This window comes from Dendrobates tinctorius, unplaced genomic scaffold (assembly GCF_039654945.1).
Source record: "Dendrobates tinctorius isolate UK_male_01 unplaced genomic scaffold, ASM3965494v1 ptg000376l, whole genome shotgun sequence".
In the NCBI taxonomy this organism is placed as follows: Eukaryota; Metazoa; Chordata; class Amphibia; order Anura; family Dendrobatidae; genus Dendrobates; species Dendrobates tinctorius.
The window spans coordinates 2,376,538-2,397,431 of record NW_027362042.1 but is presented as its reverse complement, the minus strand read 5'-3'; the positions used below and the strand labels follow the sequence as shown (position 1 = coordinate 2,397,431).

The 20,894-nt window shown below is 40.7% G+C and overlaps 1 protein-coding gene and 1 long non-coding RNA gene across 6 annotated transcripts in view; one reads left to right on the top strand and one right to left on the bottom strand.

Moving 5' to 3' along the window:
- The window catches only part of FAM114A1 (family with sequence similarity 114 member A1), a 61,230-nt gene that overhangs the window by 9,581 nt on the left and 30,755 nt on the right, over positions 1 to 20,894 (bottom strand). For all 5 annotated transcript variants that reach the window (XM_073563003.1, XM_073563005.1, XM_073563001.1 and 2 more), the window contains 7 exons: positions 18,100 to 18,234; positions 15,992 to 16,144; positions 15,749 to 15,872; positions 13,860 to 13,945; positions 13,310 to 13,480; positions 11,690 to 11,829; positions 6,275 to 6,347 (listed from right to left, as the gene is read on the bottom strand). In XM_073563003.1, coding sequence (XP_073419104.1) covers positions 6,275 to 6,347; positions 11,690 to 11,829; positions 13,310 to 13,480; positions 13,860 to 13,945; positions 15,749 to 15,872; positions 15,992 to 16,144; positions 18,100 to 18,234 — 882 coding nt within the window. The remainder of the gene's footprint in view (positions 1 to 6,274; positions 6,348 to 11,689; positions 11,830 to 13,309; positions 13,481 to 13,859; positions 13,946 to 15,748; positions 15,873 to 15,991; positions 16,145 to 18,099; positions 18,235 to 20,894) is intronic.
- LOC141075849 (uncharacterized) lies at positions 9,582 to 19,454 on the top strand. The gene is made up of 4 exons (XR_012227348.1): positions 9,582 to 10,475; positions 17,962 to 18,063; positions 18,493 to 18,544; positions 19,263 to 19,454. It is a non-coding gene; the product is annotated as an uncharacterized lncRNA (long non-coding RNA).

Genomic DNA, 20,894 nt, shown 5'->3' with positions numbered 1-20,894 from the left:
AGCTATTATCTCTATATATATATATATATATATATATATATATATATATATCTCTATATCTATCTGTCTCTATATCTATTTATCTCTATATCTATTTATCTCTATATCTATTATCTCTATATCTATTATCTCTATATCTATTATCTCTATATCTATTATCTCTATATCTATTATCTCTATATCTATTATCTCTATATCTATTATCTCTATATCTATTATCTCTATATCTATTATCTCTATATCTATTATCTCTATATCTATTATCTCTATATCTATTATCTCTATATCTATTATCTCTATATCTATTATCTCTATATCTATTATCTCTATATCTATTATCTCTATATCTATCTCTATATATCTCTATATCTATTTTTATTTATAGCCATCTATCTATATATATTTATCTCTATATCTATCTATATACACTCACTGGCCACTTTATTAGGTACACCTGTCCAACTGTGTGTTAAGACTTAATTTCTAATCAGCCAATCACATGGCGGCAACTCAGTGCATTTAGGCATGTAGACATGGTCAAGACAATCTCCTGCAGTTCAAACCGAGCATCAGTATGGGGAAGAAAGGTGATTTGAGTGCCTTTGAACGTGGCATGATTGTTGGTGCCAGAAGGGCTGGTCTGAGTATTTCAGAAACTGCTGATCTACTGGGATTTTCACGCACAACCATCTCTAGGGTTTACAGAGAATGGTCCGAAAAAGAAAAAAAATCCAGTGAGCGGCAGTTCTGTGGCCGGAAATGCCTTGTTGATGCCAGAGGTCAGAGGAGAATGGGCAGACTGGTTCGAGCTGATAGAAAGGCAACAGTGACTCAAATTGCCACCCGTTACAACCAAGGTAGGCAGAAGAGCATCTCTGAACGCACAGTGCGTCGAACTTTGAGGCAGATGGGCTACAGCAGCAGAAGACCACACTGGGTACCACTCCTCTCAGCTAAGAACAGGAAACTGAGGCTACAATTTGCACAAGCTCATCGAAATTGGACAGTAGAAGATTGGAAAAACGTTGCCTGGTCTGATGAGTCTCGATTTCTGCTGCGACATTCGGATGGTAGGGTCAGAATTTGGCGTAAACAACATGAAAGCATGGATCCATCCTGCCTTGTATCAACGGTTCAGGCTGGTGGTGGTGGTGTCATGGTGTGGGGAATTTTTTCTTGGCACTCTTTGGGCCCCTTGGTACCAATTGAGCATCGTTGCAACGCCACAGCCTACCTGAGTATTGTTGCTGACCATGTCCATCCCTTTATGACCACAATGTACCCAACATCTGATGGCTACTTTCAGCAGGATAATGCGCCATGTCATAAAGCTCGAATCATCTCAGATTGGTTTCTTGACCATGACAATGAGTTCACTGTACTCAAATGGCCTCCTCAGTCACCAGATCTCAATCCAATAGAGCATCTTTGGGATGTGGTGGAACGGGAGATTCGCATCAGGGATGTGCAGCCGACAAATCTGCGCCAACTGTGTGATGCCATCATGTCAATATGGTCCAAAATCTCTGAGGAATGCTTCCAGCACCTTGTTGAATCTCTGCCACGAAGAATTGAGGCAGTTCTGAAGGCAAAAGGGGGTCCAACCCGTTACTAGCATGGTGTACCTAATAAAGTGGCCAGTGAGTGTATGTCTATATTATTATTATTATTATATCTGTATATCTCTGTCTATTATCTATCTCTATCTATTATCTATATCTTTCTATCTATAGCTATCTATCTATTATCTATTTTCTATCTATCTCTATATCTATCTACCTATATTTCTTTCTATATCTATCTTTATATCTATCTCTATCTCTATGAATCTTTCTATCTATATCTATCCATTATCTACTTTCTATCCATTATCTACTATCTATCTCTATATCTATCTATTTCTACATCTATCTTTCTATCTATATCTATCTAACTCTATATATCTATATAGCATTATACCCTATGAGGGGGTGCATTATTCCCTATGAGGGGGGCAGTATTATACCCTATGAGGAGGCAGCATTATACCCTATGAGGAGGGCAGCATTATTCCCTATGACGGGGTGCATTATTCCCTATGAGGGGGGCAGTATTATACCCTATGAGGGGGGCAGCATTATACCCTATGAGGGGGTGCATTATTCCCTATGAGGGGGGCAGTATTATACCCTATGAGGGGGGCAGTATTATACCCTATGAGGGGGGCAGTATTATACCCTATGAGGGGGGCAGTATTATACCCTATGAGGGGGGCAGTATTATACCCTATGAGGGGGTGCATTATACCCTATGAGGGGGGCAGTATTATACCCTATGAGGGGGGCAGTATTATACCCTATGAGGGGGGCAGTATTATACCCTATGAGGGGGTGCATTATACCCTATGAGGGGGGCAGTATTATACCCTATGAGGGGGGCAGTATTATACCCTATGAGGGGGTGCATTATACCCTATGAGGGGGTGCATTATACCCTATCATTATACCCTATGAGGGGGGCAGTATTATACCCTATGAGGGGGGCAGTATTATACCCTATGAGGGGGTGCATTATACCCTATGAGGGGGTGCATTATACACTATCATTATACCCTATGAGGGGGGCAGTATTATATTCTATGAGATGGCTGCATTATATTCTATGAGATGGCTGCATTATATTCTATGAGGAGTCTACATTATATTCTATGAGGGGGCTGCTTTATAGTCAATGAGGGGGCTACCCCAACTCCTGCTACATAATTAAGACATGTACAACCTTATATTATACCCGGATATTAGTGTGTTTTACCGCACAATTGGTGGTCTGGTATTTAACTCTATGCAGCTACATAGTGGGCCCCAAGAATGATTTTCTCTGGTGGGCCCAAGGTGTTCCAGTCCGACGCTGCATGGACAATATTGCTGGCACCCTTCTGGTAAAATAAGAAAAACCCTCAATGATCATTGATATAACTTGAAACTGACAAAACTAACGATGGATAAAAATGATGGTTCCATTAAGTTAATATTTTTTGCATAACCTTTTGACGCAATGACTGCAAACAAATAATTTCTGTAACTCTCAATGAGACTTCTGCCCTCGTCCGCAGGTATTTTGTCCCCCTTCTCATGAGCAAACTGCTGCATCTGTCTCAGGTGTGATGGTTTTCTCTCCAGACTGCAGGTTTCGGCTACTTCCACAGATGTTCAATAGGATTTAGATCTGGGTTCATAGAATTCACTTCAGAAGAGTCCAATGCTTTGCTATTAGTCATTCTTAAATGTTTTTAGTTGTGTGTTTTGAATCATTATCCTGATGCAGGACCCATGACGTGTGACTCAGACCAAGATTTCTGACATTGGGCAGCACAATTGGCTCCAGAATGCATTCATAATCTTGAGATTTCTTTGTACCCTGCACAGATTCAAGACACACTGTGCCAGATGCAGAAAAGCAGACCAAAACATAAATGAGTCACCTCCACGTTTTACAGTAGGTCCAATGTTAGAATCATAGAATGTTAGAGTCAGAAGGGATCTCCAGGGTCATTGTGTCCAGCCCCCTGTTCAATGCAGGATTCACTAAACCATCTCAGACAAATGTCTGTCCTGTCTCTGTTTGAAGACTTCTTTTGAAGGAGAACTCATCAACTCTTGTGGAAGCCTGTTCCATTCATTGATTACCCACACTGCCCAAAAGTTTTTTCTAATATCTAATCTGTATCTTCTCTCTTTCACCTTCATTCCATTGCTTCTCGTGTTTCCATGCACAAATGGGGATAAGGATGATCCCTCTACAATGTGACATCCCTTCAGAGATTTGTAGACAGCTATTAAGTCTCCTCTTAGCCTGATTTTTTCCAAGCTAAACATTCACAGATAATTCAACCGTTCCTCGTAGTACATAGTTTACTGTCCGCTCACCATCCTGGAAGATTTCTCTGAACTTGCTTCAATTTTTCAATGTCTTTTTTAAAAATGTGATGCCCAGAACTGGACACAGTATTCCAGATGAGAATCCTAGAACTGTGTTTGCCATATTTTTGCAGCTGCATCACACTTTTTACTCATGTGCAGTCTGTGATCTATTATTATACCCAAGATTTTTTCACACTTGCTATTGTTTAGTTCTATTCCTCTCATCCTGCATCCTTTCTCTGTCTTCTCTAATGTTAGCTATCCCGCCTAGCTTTGCATCGTTTTAAAATTTGATTAGTTTACCTTCAGTTTCCTTATCTAGATAATTTATAAAAATGTTGAACACCACTAGGGCCAGGACAGAGCCTTGTGGTACCCCACTTGAAACACTTTTCCATTTGGATGTGCAATCATTTATTACCACTCTCTGAGTACAATCACTGAGCCAGTTAAGAATGTACCTAACCGTTAGCTTTGTCAATCCCATACTTTTCAATAAGGATAGTATAAGGTAATTTATCAAATGTTTTGATGAAATTGAGAAACATTATATCTACCAAATTTTCATGATTTTCTAGGATGTAATTCATCTGGGCCAGGAGATTTAAAATTAATTTACATTAGCTAAGTGTTTCCTCACCATCTGTCTATTTATAGATAGTGAGGATTCTTTTATTCCTTCAATAGATCAGGTGATGTTACATTTGCTTTCTTAGAGAACACAGATGCAAAATAGGAATTTAAAAGTTTGCCCTTTCATCATTTTTAACCACTGTAAAAATTTGATGTCTTTCTTAGTTTTTATGCTTCAATTTTGCGCCTGTGAACATACAGCTGATGTGACATGCCAAAAAACTCCAGTTTTGTCACATCTGTCCAAAGGACATTCTAGCACAAGCATTGAGTCTTTTCAATATTCATTTTGGCAAATTCAAGTCTCACTTTTTTATGATTTGCTTTTAACAGTGGTTTCGTCCTCGGTTGTTTTCCAAGAAGTTCACTTTGGCCAAGACAGCCGAATGGTGTGATCTGACAGTGATGTCCCTTGACCTTGGAGTTCACCTCTGATCTCTATTGGAAGTTGTTCTGGGCCCTTTGGTTGCTATTAATATTATCAGTGTCTTCAATTTTATTCTTGCGGCCACATCCAGGTAGATTGCCCACAGTCCCATAGACCTTAAACTTCTGAATAATATGTGCAACAGTAGTAACAGGAACATCAAGCAGTTTGGAGATGGTTTTATAGCCTTTCCCTTTATCATGTTTGTCTATAATGTCGGACAACACAGTGGCTCAGTGGTTAGCACCAAGGACAACATCTGCAAGGAGTTTGTATGTTCTCCCCGTGTTTATGTGGATTTCCTCCGGATACTTCGGTTTCCTCCCAAATTCCAAAGACATACTGATAGGGAATTTAAATTGTGAGCCCCATCGGGGACAGTGCCAATAATGTGTGTAAAGTGCTGTGGAATTAATGGCACTATGTAAATGAGTAAAATAAATAAATTAAATAATGGTCTAACTCTTTTTTTTTAGCTTTCTTTGGTCTATGTTCAGTGTGGTACACACCATGATACAGCATAGTGACTACTTTTCACTCTTTAAATAGGAAGATTGACTGATTACAAGTTTGCAGACTTGGGGCCCCGTCACACATAGCGACGCACCAGCGATCCCGACAACGATATGACCTTGTCAGGATGGCTGGTGTGTCGCTACATGATCGCTGGTGAGCTGCCAAACGTCGCTTAGTTACCCACTGTGTACCTTAGTTACCAGTGCGCTGGTGCAGGGAGTTGGTAACCAAGGTACACATCGGGTTTCTAAGCGGCGCGTGGCACTTAGTTACCAGCGCCAGCTCGCTGATCGCTGGTCTCCCGCCTGTCACATGCAGCGATTCGTGCTGGCCAGCGGGAGACCAGCGATCAAAAAAATGTCCTGGCCATTCCAGGACGATCAGCGATACCCGGCAGGGGGGGCCGGTTGCTGGTCAGTGTCACACACAGCGATCTCGCTGGTGAGATCGCTGTTGCGTCACAAAACTTGTGACTCAGCAGCGATCTCGCTAGCGAGATCGCTGTGTGTGACGGGGGCATTACAGCACACACATTTCCCCATGGTCAAATTATTTTCAATCTTTTCTAGCGATAACATAATTTTGTCCAGACCATTTTCGTTAGTTTGTTTTTTAAAGGTTTGTTTAAACCAAAGATCAAAATGAATGTCTCACTTTCATTAGTTGACATTCAGTGATCATTGTGGGGTTTTCTAACTTTACCAGACAGGCATCAACAATTTTGTCCATGTGTGTTATAGGTTACCCACAAAGTATTTGACTTAAATGTTTGAGATAAATTACTAGATAAAATACTTACTCCAGTAGAAGTTAAAGAGACAGAAAAGCTTTTTGATAGGGAGGATACTTCCTTGCACATAGCACTGGTTAGCCTAATGTATTAAAAGAGAAACAAACAATATAAAAAGATTTGTGGTGTAATTTATTACCCTTATAAATAAAACAATAGAAAGATGTATTTAATTGTATGAATGTATACCAGTAATCAAGCGATAGCACAGGGTGCACAATGTGCTCATATACATATGGTATATCTAGATTGTTTCCCTCTCGCTAAGCATGGGATGTGTTAAACCCCCCGTTACACACTGCGATATCGCTAGCAATATCGTTGTAAAGTCACCGATTTTGTGACGTTGCAGCGATATTGCTAGCGATATTGCTGCATGTGATACTTACCTCCGACCGGCTCCCCCGCTGTCTGTCGCTGATCGCGCAAGAAGCTCCTGGACCATTCCTCGTCGGCCACTTCCTTCTGCGCTTCCTGTGGCGCCGACGAGCGACGCGTGGAGCCGGGCGGGAGGACACAGGATCGCCGCGTCTGACAGGTAAGTAGCGATCCCCGTCCCCAGCGATGTCGCTGGTGAGATCTGCCTGTTTGGCAGCTCACTAGCGACCACCTAGCGATGCACCAGCGATCCTGACTGCGTCATATCGCTGGTCGGGATCGCTGGTGCATCGCTAGGTGTAACGGTACCCTAAGTTTGGGACTCTACAGATCATTATGTAAACACTGTGGCTGAGGAAGCCCATTGCCACCGAGTCATTAAGCAATCTTATCCAGTTCTTTGGCATAAACCTGCTTAAATGTTGCAACATTTTATGCAACTCACAGTTGCACAAAGATTTTTTTTTTTTACTTTTTATGGTTTTACATCAATCCTGATCGGTTCCACTGACCTTTAAAAAAAAAAGTGGTGTAAATTACACGAAAAATGTATGCCAGCCCCTGACTGGAGTGTATTTCTGTCTCTGGAGCAGCTAAATTCATTAAGAGGTGCACATCTTCATTAGTTTGGCGCATCTCGCTCCAGCAAATTGTTCATGACTGGCCCACAAAATGCTAATCTTGATGAACTGAGCCCATATCTACACTATGTGTGCGATGGTATTCACGGTGTGTCATGGAGTGGTTGCACAGACTGTGTTGCACACGATAAAAGCGCGGCCCCCAAGATCACGGATAATGGTCAGAATTCCCACCAAACCTAATTTGAAAGGTTGAAGTTTTTTTTTTGCCTGATCTTGTGATTTCCAGGGAGGCAAGTGACAACACCTGTAACATATTAACCACTTATTTTACCCTGAAAACCACCAAACTAGAAATGATTATTGCTAGTCTTAAATGTCTTTCTCGGAGCATAGAAAGCAACAAACAATTTACAATCTACTGAAGAATTAAAAGTATAAACATTATCCCCTTCCGGACGGGCCTATTTTTAGTCTGTAGGACATTTTTGTTTAAGTTTTTATCTCTGCACTCGAAAAGTCAAAAATTTTTATTTATTTTTTCTGTTGCATCATCTTATCTTCTTTATTACTGTTGTACTATAATTACAGTTTGTGTTTGATAACTAATATATATATATATATATATATATATATATATATATATATATATATATATATATATATATATATATCTCTATCTATCTATCTTGAGAGTCATATTCAACTGCGCTATTTTTTTTTTTTTAAAAACTAGCTGTGGTTTTCATTTATACCAGTTTTTGCGGTACATACAAGCTTTTGATCACTTGATAAATTTATTGGGAAGTGGAATGAGCAAAAAAAAAAAAAAAAAATTCTGGATTTTCTTTTATTTCATCATTTTGTTATTAACCATCATTGACCAATTCGTATAATTGTCATGTTGATGTTTATTCTGAAAGTATAATGATACAAAATGTATTTACAGTAGTTCGTTTTACTATTTTTGCACACACACAAAAAAAATATATATTTTTTTGGACACAAAAATAATAAAAAAAATATCAAATTTTAATGTATATAGAGTAATATAAGGATCAGTGATGAGGGAATATGCTGGGATAAAGTGTTATCTGAGCATGCTCGTGTGCTAAAAGAGTGACTTAGGCCAGTGTTCCCCAACTCCAGTCCTCAAGGCCCACCAACAGGTCATGTTTTCAGGATTTCCTTTGGATTGCACAGGTGATGGAATTATTGCCTGTGCAGGTGATGCAATGATCATCATGGCAATACTAAGGAAATCCTGAAAACATGACCTGTTGGTGGGCCTTGAGGACCGGAGTTGGGGAACACTGTCTTAGGCGTGCTCAAATAATATGTTTGAGTCCCCGCGGCTGCATGTCTCGCGGCTTTTCCACAGTCGCAACACATTCAGGGATTGTCTAACAAACAGGAAATCTCTGCATATGTTGTGTCGGTAGAACAGCCACGAGACATGCAGCCGTGGGGAGTCGAACATATTATTTCAGCACGCCGAAGTCACTCTTTTAGAAAAAAGAGGGGGAGAAGCCAGCGCTGCTTGTGGTCAGAACGTAATACAAGAAGTGTGAAAACACACATAGGTTTCAATCTGTATTCAAAAATGAGACATTTAGCAAAAAATTGATCAATTGTTTGAGCTACCCCGCCACGTCAAGGCAGTCTCGTATGGGGAGTCCTACTCTACGTTTTTTATATTCGCTGTGCCATTACGGCCTCCTAAATGTATAAAAGCAAGACCTCATTACATGCACACTGTACCTCAAGCATTTCAGAATCGCTCCTATGGCACCAGAGAGGACAAGCGCAGATAAAGATTAGCCAGGTCCATGCAGACATTTCAGGTCCAACCTCCACACTGCCTGTCCAGCACCACATGATAAAGGACGATCCAGGCCCAGATACAGGTGCGTAATCAAATAAAGCCTAGGGCAGGGCAGGGCTGCCGTTTAATGTGAACAGCAGCCTAGATCAATCACTGAGAAAACAGAAAGAATGGCGTACATGACCCAGCGCGCACGGCTACAGTGGTGGTCAGCCACAAAACCAATATCAAGAAAAAAGAGGGGGAGAAGCCAGCGCTGCTTGTGGTCAGAACGTAATACAAGAAGTGTGAAAACACACATTGGTTTCAATCTGTATTCAAAAATGAGACATTTAGCAAAAAATTGATCAATTGTTTGAGCTACCCCGCCACGTCAAGGCAGTCTCGTATGGGGAGTCCTACTCTACGTTTTTTATATTCGCTGTGCCATTACGGCCTCCTAAATGTATAAAAGCAAGACCTCATTACAAACAATTGATCAATTTTTTGCTAAATGTCTCATTTTTGAATACAGATAGAAACCAATGTGTGTTTTCACACTTTATGTATTACGTTCTGACCACAAGCAGCGCTGGCTTCTCCCCCTCTTTTTTCTTGATATTGGTTTTGTGGCTGACCACCACTGTAGCCGTGCGCGCTGGGTCATGTACGCTATTCTTTCTGTTTTCTTAGTGATTGATCTAGGCTGCTGTTCACATTAACAGCGGCCCTGCCCTGCCCTAGGCTTTATTTGATTACGCACCTGTATCTGGGCCTGGATCGTCCTTTATCTGTGGTGCTGGTCAGGCAGTGTGGAGGTTGGACCTGAAATGTCTGCATGGACCTGGCTAACCTTTATCTGCGCTTGTCCTCTGGTGCCATAGGAACGATTTTGAAATGCTTGAGGTACAGTGTGCATGTAATGAGGTCTTGCTTTTATACATTTAGGAGGCCGCAATGGCACAGCGAACATAAAAAACGTAGAGTAGGACTCCCCATACGAGACTGCCTTGACGTGGCGGGGTAGCTCAAACAATTGATCAATTTTTTGCTAAATGTCTCATTTTTGAATACAGATAGAAACCAATGTGTGTTTTCACACTTTATGTATTACGTTCTGACCACAAGCAGCGCTGGCTTCTCCCCCTCTTTTTTCTTGATATTGGTTTTGTGGCTGACCACCACTGTAGCCGTGCGCGCTGGGTCATGTACGCTATTCTTTCTGTTTTCTTAGTGATTGATCTAGGCTGCTGTTCACATTAACAGCGGCCCTGCCCTGCCCTAGGCTTTATTTGATTACGCACCTGTATCTGGGCCTGGATCGTCCTTTATCTGTGGTGCTGGTCAGGCAGTGTGGAGGTTGGACCTGAAATGTCTGCATGGACCTGGCTAACCTTTATCTGCGCTTGTCCTCTGGTGCCATAGGAACGATTTTGAAATGCTTGAGGTACAGTGTGCATGTAATGAGGTCTTGCTTTTATACATTTAGGAGGCCGCAATGGCACAGCGAACATAAAAAACGTAGAGTAGGACTCCCCATACGAGACTGCCTTGACGTGGCGGGGTAGCTCAAACAATTGATCAATTTTTTGCTAAATGTCTCATTTTTGAATACAGATAGAAACCAATGTGTGTTTTCACACTTTATGTATTACGTTCTGACCACAAGCAGCGCTGGCTTCTCCCCCTCTTTTTTCTTGAAGTCACTCTTTTAGCACACGGGCATGCTCAGATAACACTTTATCCCAGCACGTTCACTCATCATTAAAAAAGGATAATTTTTTCGTGGGATAAGCTGCATTTTTCACTTGTGCCACTTTTGGAAACAAGATTTTTTTTTCACATTTTATTCTCTTTATTAGCAGGAGGGATGAACGTAAAAAATCTGATTTTTTTTTTTCACCTTTGATTGTGCTAGCTATATATAAAAACTTTTTTTGCTACTTTGTATCAATAAAAACATTTTTTGGGGATTGCATTATTCTAAGGGTATGTGCACACATAGTTTTTTGTCTCTGCGGATTTTGTAGAGAAAACCGCAGGTAAATCCGCAGGACAAAGACCTGCGGTTTATCTGCGGTTTACACCTCATAATGGATGAGGTGTAAAACTGCAGCGTTTCTGCACCAAACAATTGACATGCTGCGTTTTGAAAACCGAAGCAAAACCGCGTGGAAAAAAACGCAGCATGTGCACAGCTTTTTTTTATTTCCATAGGAAATAAAGGTACTGTACTGTGGTTTGAAAACTGTAGTTTTAATTTGAGTACATAACACTTTTTGAAGATAGTGAAGCAGAAATATGAAACAGATTTATCAAAACCGTCCTAAAAAGGTCTCTGTTGCTCATGGCAACCAATAAAAGTGGAGCTCTTGTTTTTCCAGAGCTGTTTAAGAGATGAAAGCTGAGCGCTGATTGGTTGCTATGGACAACAAGATAGTTTTTCCTTTAGTCAGTTTTGATTAATTATGGTCTAAGGACTATGGGCCTCATTCGATTATAGTGATATAGTCTTGGCCCGGATACAACCCTTAGTGAATGTGTAGCTCCATCATTGGCATCCAAGGCGGCAGGAAGATACCCATTAGTGATCTGACTGAATGCCATGCTACAATGCCAGATACAGAATAACGGTTGCCGCAGAGCATTTCTAATACTCACTTGGCTAACACAACTGCTTGGTCTTTCACTGGTTTTTCTACATCTTGTCCATGCAGTATGAGTTCTGCCACTTTATGCAGTTGCTCAATGCAGCGAGCTGTAATTTCTGCCAAGTTTTCCACAGACCTCATGTATATATCCTGAATGTAAAGAGGAACAAACCAGTATTAGTTTTAGATTATTTTGATATAAAAATTATTTCTCAATTGTAAGATTATTTTGTAATAAGCATTTCGTCATCAGCGACACTAGGACTCCCTTGATTCAACACAACCAAATTTAGGTCATCAATGGGTTATATAGTAATAACAGGATAATACTGTATAAAATGCAGTACGCTGTGTCTATTAAAGACATTGATGCTATTCATCAAGACCATCGATTCTCTCGCCAGTCTTGATAAGAGGACATTTTGGAGCAAGTGCTCTTGATACATTAAGAGGCCGTGCACCTCTGTGTACCTCGTCACAAATCTTACACCTGCACCTTTTGGAGTAAGATTTGTGGCATAGCAATCACCGCCACTTGTCACGAATTTGACGAATGGGGTTCGCCATGAGTTACCCCCATTCCACCCCAGCGTCTGCCACATAGGCAGATCTCACCAGCGACATCGCTGGGGACGGGGGTCGCTACTTTCCTGTCAGACGAGGCGATCCTGCGTCCTCCCGCCCGCGTCCACGCTCGTCACTCGTCTCTCCACAGGAAGCTGACGACGAGAAACGGTCCAGGACGTTCTCGCGCGATCAGCGATAACCAGCGGGGGAGCGGGTCGTAGGTAAGTATCAGACACAGCGATGTCGCTAGCAATATCGCTATAACGTCACAAGTTATAGCGATAATGCTAGTGATATCGCTTAGTGTGACAGTACCTTTAGAGAGGGATGCATCACTCAAGATTGCTAAGAAATTGGGTCATGATCACAGAACCTTCAAGCAGTGGTTCAGGAATAAGTCTGCATCTTCCAAGAAAACCAAAATTTTCATGCAGGACAATGCTGCGCCGTGTGCAGCCACTGCTCGGCTGCCAGTAAAGGCCATAAACATGAAAGAATGACATGACCCCTTTTCTCACCTCATCCAAACATCCAAAATATAAATTGCCTAATAATTGTGCAGTGTTGTAGGCCCTGAATTGAAGGGATTATCCAAACTTGGGAATAGAGTCAACAGTTGCTTAATGAGACTACAGACTGTCAAATTATGACAGCATGTGATGTGCACAATGCCATGATTCCCTGGTATTCTCTGTCCGAGCAAACTTGCAGTCACCTGCCAAATAAACTTGTTTGATTTCTCTCAATAACTGTAAGTGAAGGGAAGCCAGGGAAGTCTAGTTGGAATGTACAGACACGTATACATAATGGGACCACCGAATAATACAGGGATTCATGACAGTGTGCACACTGCACGCTGCCATGATTCAGCAGCCAAGTCACAGAGTGACAGCAGACTTTTATCACAAGCCTAGATAATGGTTGAATGCTAGGTAGTTTATAATGCCTTTTCCTGCATTCATAATGATATTTGCACATTGTAAACCAGAAAATGATAGATATTCTCATTAGATTGCTTCTATTCCAATGACAAAAATTAGACCAGTATATATAACAAACTTACTTCAGAGCAAAGTTGTTTCTTAACTTCAGATTTGCCATCTTCTTCCCTCACCTCAGTTGGATTATCCTGCACAATTTCTGGCACATCCTGAACATTCATGGCCAAATTGTTGGGTTGTTCCTCCGAGTACAGACCATCTGCTAACAGCCAGTTATGAGCTTTCTTCATAGCCTAAATATGTTATATGTACAGAGGACGGCAATGACAATCTTTCTCACAATTTAATGAAACATACAGGTGCTTCTCACAAAATTATAATATCATAAAAAAAAAGTTAAATTTATTTCAGTTCTTCAATACAAAAAGTGAAACTCATATTATATAGAGTCATTACAAACCGAGTGATCTATTTGAAGTGTTTATTTCTGGTAATGTTGATGATTATGGCTTATAGCAGCTGCAGTGCTAACCACTGAGCCACCGTTAAATGCAGAGGATTTTATGATGCCGCATTTTCACTACATGGATATGTTCCCTTACAATTTGACTTCAAAAACAGGACACAAAAAGGTGCGAGAGAAAAGGTCATTAAAATTCGGGTAGGTAATACCTTATTGAGCTTGTCAGGGGTAGCAGCAACATGAAGTTCAAACAGTAACTCAGTAAGCATGCGAGTGAACTCTCCAGTCTCTTCTCCTGCACAGAACGACAGAGGGAATGCACTACTGTAAATAATTGTTAAAATATCACGGTACTTTATTGCATATCACAAAGAGCAGCAGCAAGCTCAGATTTTTTTTTAACAAAAGTAAACCTCATAGAACTATTATAACAAGCTATCCTCCTCCTATACGATGGGATTGGATCCTATTCACAGCACTATATCTGCTTTCCTGGTATGGAGTCATAATACAGATGTTTGCTAGAAAGTCAACAACTGTGCACATGTGAACGGGTTGCGGGATGCAGTGACAGGCAGGAGACAGAGCAAGGGTAAACTGGGTTTTAATCAATAGTGGGATACTCCACGCAGGGAGGTAACGGGGTAAACGGGGAATAAAACAGTTCAATGGTGACATTGTGGGTAGCGTTAAAGAACAGTGAAGACAGTAGGGTCAGTTCTTGTGGGGTTAACTTATCCTATCCGCTGATCCTCAGGCTGTGGGTGTTGTGAAGCGTTGATGGCGCCAACAGTGGCTGACGCGATGCTGATCCGATGAAGTCCTATGGGTAACGAGAATCCGTCTTCTGGCGGCAGCGGTTGGCTTCTGGTACCTTCCGCTGAGCCTTTAGTCCATCTACTGATGCAGCCAAAAGGGTATAGGTCTCGACACTCTCCGGGTTCAACATAGACCAGTAGACATATATGGGGGAATCAGGGCACAGCTTACGGTCCCACACTGAGTCTCTCTGAGGTGAAGCGTGCATGGTACTCACAAGCCTGAACCATTTGGCACCTCGCCTCAGAGTGACCAACTGGCGTCCTGCACGTCTCTCCTGGCTGATAGTCGCCGTGGGGATCTGTGGGCACAGGTCTGCTCCGTCACAGGGCTCGAGTGCCAGAACACTCACTTCTAACTGCTGCGCGCTGTCTGTTGCCGCCACAACTAAGTACTTCCATGGGCGCTGTGTCTGCAGCCGCTTAGCCACGCCCCCTACTCCCGGATGTGTAGGTTGGACTCATGTGCTTTCCCCTGACAACAGAAGAGACAGCCCTGACAGTTCCAGACCCGGCACAGAACAGGTACCCGTGGTCCTTTCCTTCTTCTTAGACACACATGGAACTTGTAATGGTAGGCAATATTATTCACATAGTACAGTGACTTTTCTTTTTGCTCTGCGAATAGCAGCAAAGCATGATGTGACTGCACTATGTGAAGAAACCCAGTGATGTTTTCAGATGCGCAGCATGTCCGGTTTCGTGGGTGTGTCACCCTCGTCTTTTTTGTACGCATAGTGGAGATGGGATTTCATAAAATCCCCTCCACTATGCTGTAACATCTGGACGCTGCGGCAGTACGCAGCGTTCAATCCACAGCAAATCCTGATGTATTAAGCTACGTGGAAACATACCCTAAATCACTTTTTCAATATGAAATACAAAGCTTAAAATCACAGACTTTGCCACTAAAAAAGTCAATTGTCATCTTTTGTGATATTTAGTTTACAAACTATACTCGGCAACTAAACACTGCGATTTGGAAAATATGATTGGAAAGTGCATGTAATGATACAAGTGCTAGAAACAACTCAGCAAGTAAAATGTTTTTATCAATGTGTTTGAATTTAATAAAAATTGTTGGATTTTATTTGTTTTGGGAGACCCTTTCTTTATGGATGCCTACAACGAAGCATACATTGAGGCCAACGGGAAATCCTACCTCTGCCGAAATGCCCAAATGCAATGTGCACAGTTTCCACCTGTCCAATTCCTAGATCTGAATAATTTAGTGATGGAGACACGGAAGTGTCTCCAGAATGACATTTCCATAAAAGTACCTTTACTGCTGATGTCTTCTTCATTGTCAAAATCTTTCTGAAGGAAAATATCCTTAATTGCAATAAGATCTGCTTTTAAGGTTTGTAATGTTTCATCTTCCAAGGAGGATAAATAAGCTTGGACCTGCAGTGACAGACACAGTAAAGAATATCATATCAAAATTATATATATATATATATATATATTATATAAAAAAAGTAGTGACTGCAGCGATAAACAGTCCAATCTCCCCTATTTATCACCTTTGTTTCACTTTCATTGGAGAGTATTTCCAAAGCTTCCAGATGAGACAGTCCCTGGTACTCGTCAAACAACATGCCATAATGTGCCGTCCTCTCATCTGACACTTGTTCAGCAAGTCTCCGCTTCTCTTTTTCTTTGGCTTCCCTCAACATCTGCACAAAAAAAAAAAAAAAAAAAAAAAATGTTTTTGAGCTCCCTCTACACATGGGAAATGGTGCTTAAAAATTAAGAACAAATAGAAGTTTTTACAAATATACGGTATATTAAAAGACAAATCACACTCCTTGCTCCCCCTTTTAAAATAAATTAAACAAATATAGAAAACAAACATTTGGAAAAGATGAATATATAAAAGTTCAGCCTATCAAAATAGAAAATTAATTAACCTATACAATATGCGCCTTAAAGAGAAAAAAAAAAAAGACAAAAAAAAAAAAATTGTGGAGGTTTGGTCACCATACCTCCTTAAAAAAAAAAAAGAAAAATTGCATTATATATCAAATGTAGCAAAAAATTACTATAAATAAAACTGTTATCTCAGGGTGCAAAAAAAAAAAACAAAAAACCAAGGCCCTTAGGGTATGTGCACACGCTGTGGATTCTGCTGCGGATCCGCAGCAGTTCATTATAATCAATGAAAAACAAAACGCTGTGCACATGCTGCAGATTTTTCCGTGCGGATTTGCTGTGGTTTCTAATCCGCAGCATGTCAATTCTTTGTGCGGATTCCGCAGCGGTTTTACACCTGCTCCATTGTACAGGTGTCAAACCGCAGGTCTTTTGACCTGCGGATTTAGCTGCCGATTCTGCAAAATCCGCGGGGAAAAATCCGCAGCACAATCCGCAACGTGTGCACTTACCCTTATACTGCTCCATAGAGAGAAAAAAAAAAATGTTACAAGCCTTGGAAAATGGCAGCACAAACCAGCATTTATATATTTTTAAATTCTGAATATTTTTGCACTGCTTAGATCAATAAATCAAAATCTATGCACGTTTGTATCATAGTAATCGTACTGACATGGAAGAATTAGGTTTCCAGGTAATTCTGACCACACAACGAACACCATAAAAACAAAAAACAATAGTGGAATAGCATTTTAAACTTTTTTTTTTCCCCCCCGTTTTCATCACATTGTCTGGTAAAATGGATGGCGCAAGTCAAAACGACAACTGAATCCACATAAACCAAGGCCTCATACAGATATATCGATGGAAAAATAAAAAGGAGAAAAAAAAATAAATAAAAAAGAGCTATGGCTCTTGTAAGAGGGTGATGAAAAAAAAAAAAGAAAGCACAAAAGTGAGAAAAAAAAATTTAAAAAATTGCCTGGTCCTTAAGGGGTTAAAATGAATGCCCATTTGGACAGTGATAGGGGTACTGCTCCTGGACCCACCGTATGAACTATTATCTCTATAGGAAGCACTCTACCAGTGATTGGACAACGTAATCGTTTTTTATTGTGTTAAATAAATGCGGATTCCGCACAAATCAAAAGGTATGTAACTTAGGCTGGTTTCACACTTGCGTTTTTTTGCGCTGAGTTTTTGCGCACACATGCGCTTTTTTCCTATACTTAACATGGGTGCGCATAGTCATGCGTTTGTACGCGTTTGTATGCGCATGCGTTTTTTTTTAGTGTGCGCCCGGGCGCACAAAATGCATCCTGTTGCATTTTTTGTGCGTCCGACCTTTCTCAAAAAAACGCATGCGCACGAAATTCACCCAAAACCCATTAAAGTCTATGGGAGCGCTGACTTGGGCATGGTCATGCGCACGTCAGCGCAAAAAAACGCATGCGGTTTTTTGCAAAAACCATGCGCAAAAAACAAGAAAACGCATTAAAAAACGCATGATGTGTTTTTATGCGCGTTTGCACTGCGCACGCAGCGCAAAAAAACGCAAGTGTGAAAGTAGCCTTAGCGGTCAACGAAACTGGAGCAACAGATGAGGACTTTTTCCCTACAGGATCACCACGGTGTAATAAAGGCATATGGTGGAGGTTTGTCTAAAGCAAAGACCCCTTTATACAAGCAGATACAGAACATTCTCAATCAATGATGAAAGACGGTAAGACATCATCACTTTTCGTCATCACGTCATTACCTGAGATAGAGACGCCGTCTTCTGCATAAGAGTCTTGGTTTTCTTAAATCCTGGGTCGCTTTCGGCCAGTACATTCATTGTCTTTTTTCCGATAAACTCCAAGGCATCCAGGCCGCCACTCAATACAGATTTACCCTACAATGCATGCACAATTAATGGTACCTAGGATGTAATGTAATTAAAGGAATAGTAGCATCAGAAAATTGCCTATTGTTTAAATCAAGTTTGTCGCAGGTATTTTTTTTAATATTATGAGGTTTATTAAAAAAAAAAAAAAAAAAAAAAAAATATAAATATATATATATATATATATATATATAAAAAATTAGTAATCATGTAATTTACAACAAGGTCACTGGGGCTTTTTTAGACTCATACCTACTGTCATTTCAGGAAAAGGTTTTCAGCAGACGTCTTATCAGCAGAGGCAGGATTACAATGACAGGTAACAACCTCATGCACAGCTGACAACACTGGGTCCACCAATCATAACAGGTGATGTCACAGCTCACCTCAAGCACTTCCCCCTTTCACAATGACCTTTGCACATGCTAAATGATACTTAGGGTCAGGGTACAAGCATTGTGGCTATCCACACGTGTTGTTTCCTGAAACAGCAGGAAGTCCATATCGATCTCAGCATTTAGAACGCAAGGAAAAACGAGGGGGCTCAAGACGACGGCCGGGTAACTAGAGCTAGCAATTTAGTTCGATCATGCGTGTGTGATCTAACTAACTTGTGTCAGTGCAGCAATGACAGTTACAAAGTATAGCAATGCAAAAAAAATAAAAAATAATTGTAAAAATATATATTTTTAATAAAAAAAAGTAAATTAAATCACAAAATTATAATTAACACCTTCAGCCCGGGCCATTTTTCGCTTTTTGGGTTTCCGTTTTTTTTTTTGCCCGTCTTTTAAGAGCCATATCTTTTTTTACTTTTCCGTCAATATGACCATGCAAGGGCTTGTTTTTTTACGGAACGAGTTGTAATTTTGAACGACATCATAGGTTTTACCATATAGTGTACTGGAAAACGGGAACAAAAAAAAAAAATGCTCACCAAATGCTAAATCTGACCTGCCATTATGATTCTCTAGGTACATGAGCCGGAAGTACGTGTGTGGGCACATGACACTTCTATTTTTCGTCTTTGCCCGCAGTTGGTCAAAGTGTATTGCGCAGGTGCGAAACGCAATAATTCTGAGCAGGCGCGAGAAGTCGCATGGCGCAAGAGGCGTTATCCATGAAGTAGGACGGCGAGCAACAGCCGATGGGAGTGACAGAGGCCTGAAGCCACGTCCATTAGACCGGACTGAGAAGATTACCATATGGCACGGGATACATTAAAAAATGTTTGCGTGAGTATACAAGGGGAGTCAGGGGGTTCTATAAGGACGTAGGGAATGCAGTGCAGATGCTGAATAAGGCGATATTTTTAGTTGTTGTGCCACAAAACTGGTGACAGGTTCCCTTTAAAATGAATGGAAATGAGCTGCAGTACCAGGCACTAATAAAAGTACAGAGCTGCGTCCCGTAAACCATTAAAGGGCTAAGACGGCGCATTCAAACATATGACTAGTGGCAGTACTGAGAATCGGACACTAACTGATCTAATATTGATGACCTGTACAATGTTAAGTCTTGGATAAGGTATGAACCCTGATTGTGATGAATCAGAAATATCTGAATAGAAGAAATGACCGAAGCACTGAAGTCCTCTATAGAAAAAGTATGTATAATAACAGTATAATAGACCAGTTGTCTACAGCCGTATTTACTAGACTTCAACAGGAGGATTATCACCAAATATCATAAAAACTGATTTTTCCATGCCTATCAATTCATAAGATACTAAAAGATACTAGTAGCTGTCACTAGACATCTGTAATAATGAATCATACAAATGCTTCATTATAAATCGAAAAAAATATTCAGAATTGAGAGTCCTCAGTGGTTGATACCTTTTAATGGCTAACTGAAAAGATGGCAAGACATTGCAAGCTTTCAAGACTACTCAGGTCTCTTCCTCATGCATTGACTAATACAAAATCTGAAGCGTCACATATTTATGCACAACACAGCACAGAAAAAATACAATAGATAAGACAAGTGACGTGAAGCAGAACTATCATTATGGGAGAGGGAAAAACATAAGTATTGGACCAGTTCATAGAAAAGGAGTCTGGATGTTTTATTGTCCTCTGATTGGGGTCTCCTAATGTGTTGTGATGCCCCCACAAGGTCTTAGGAGCAAATTCCTTAATTGATGTAAAAAGATGTAAATCCATGCGACACATTCATTCCAGCATTGAGAGTGTCAAAGGTCATCATGATAAAGATCCCCAACTCACATCAGGACTACAAGATCCCAGGTACTTTCAGCTGCATCACATCTGATGTGGTGTACTTAATTATTTGTACTGAATGTCCAACTGGGGGTCTGTATGATGGGGGAGACCGGGCAAAAACTGAGGACAAGGATGAATTCTCATCGCCACACAATAAGAGAAAAAAGAATGGATCTACCTGTATGCCTGATCAAAACACCATGGATATGAAATTACTGGTATTGAAAAGTAACTTTACATCTCAGAGAGACAGAAGAGTCTGTGAGTACAAGCTCATGATGACCTTTGACACTCTCAATGCAGTAATGAATGTGTCGCATGGATTTATGTCTTTTTACATCAATTAAGGAATTTGCTCCTAAGACCTTGTGGGGGCATCACAACACATTACCAGACGCCAATCAGAGGACAATAAAATATCCAGACTCCTCATCTATGAACTGG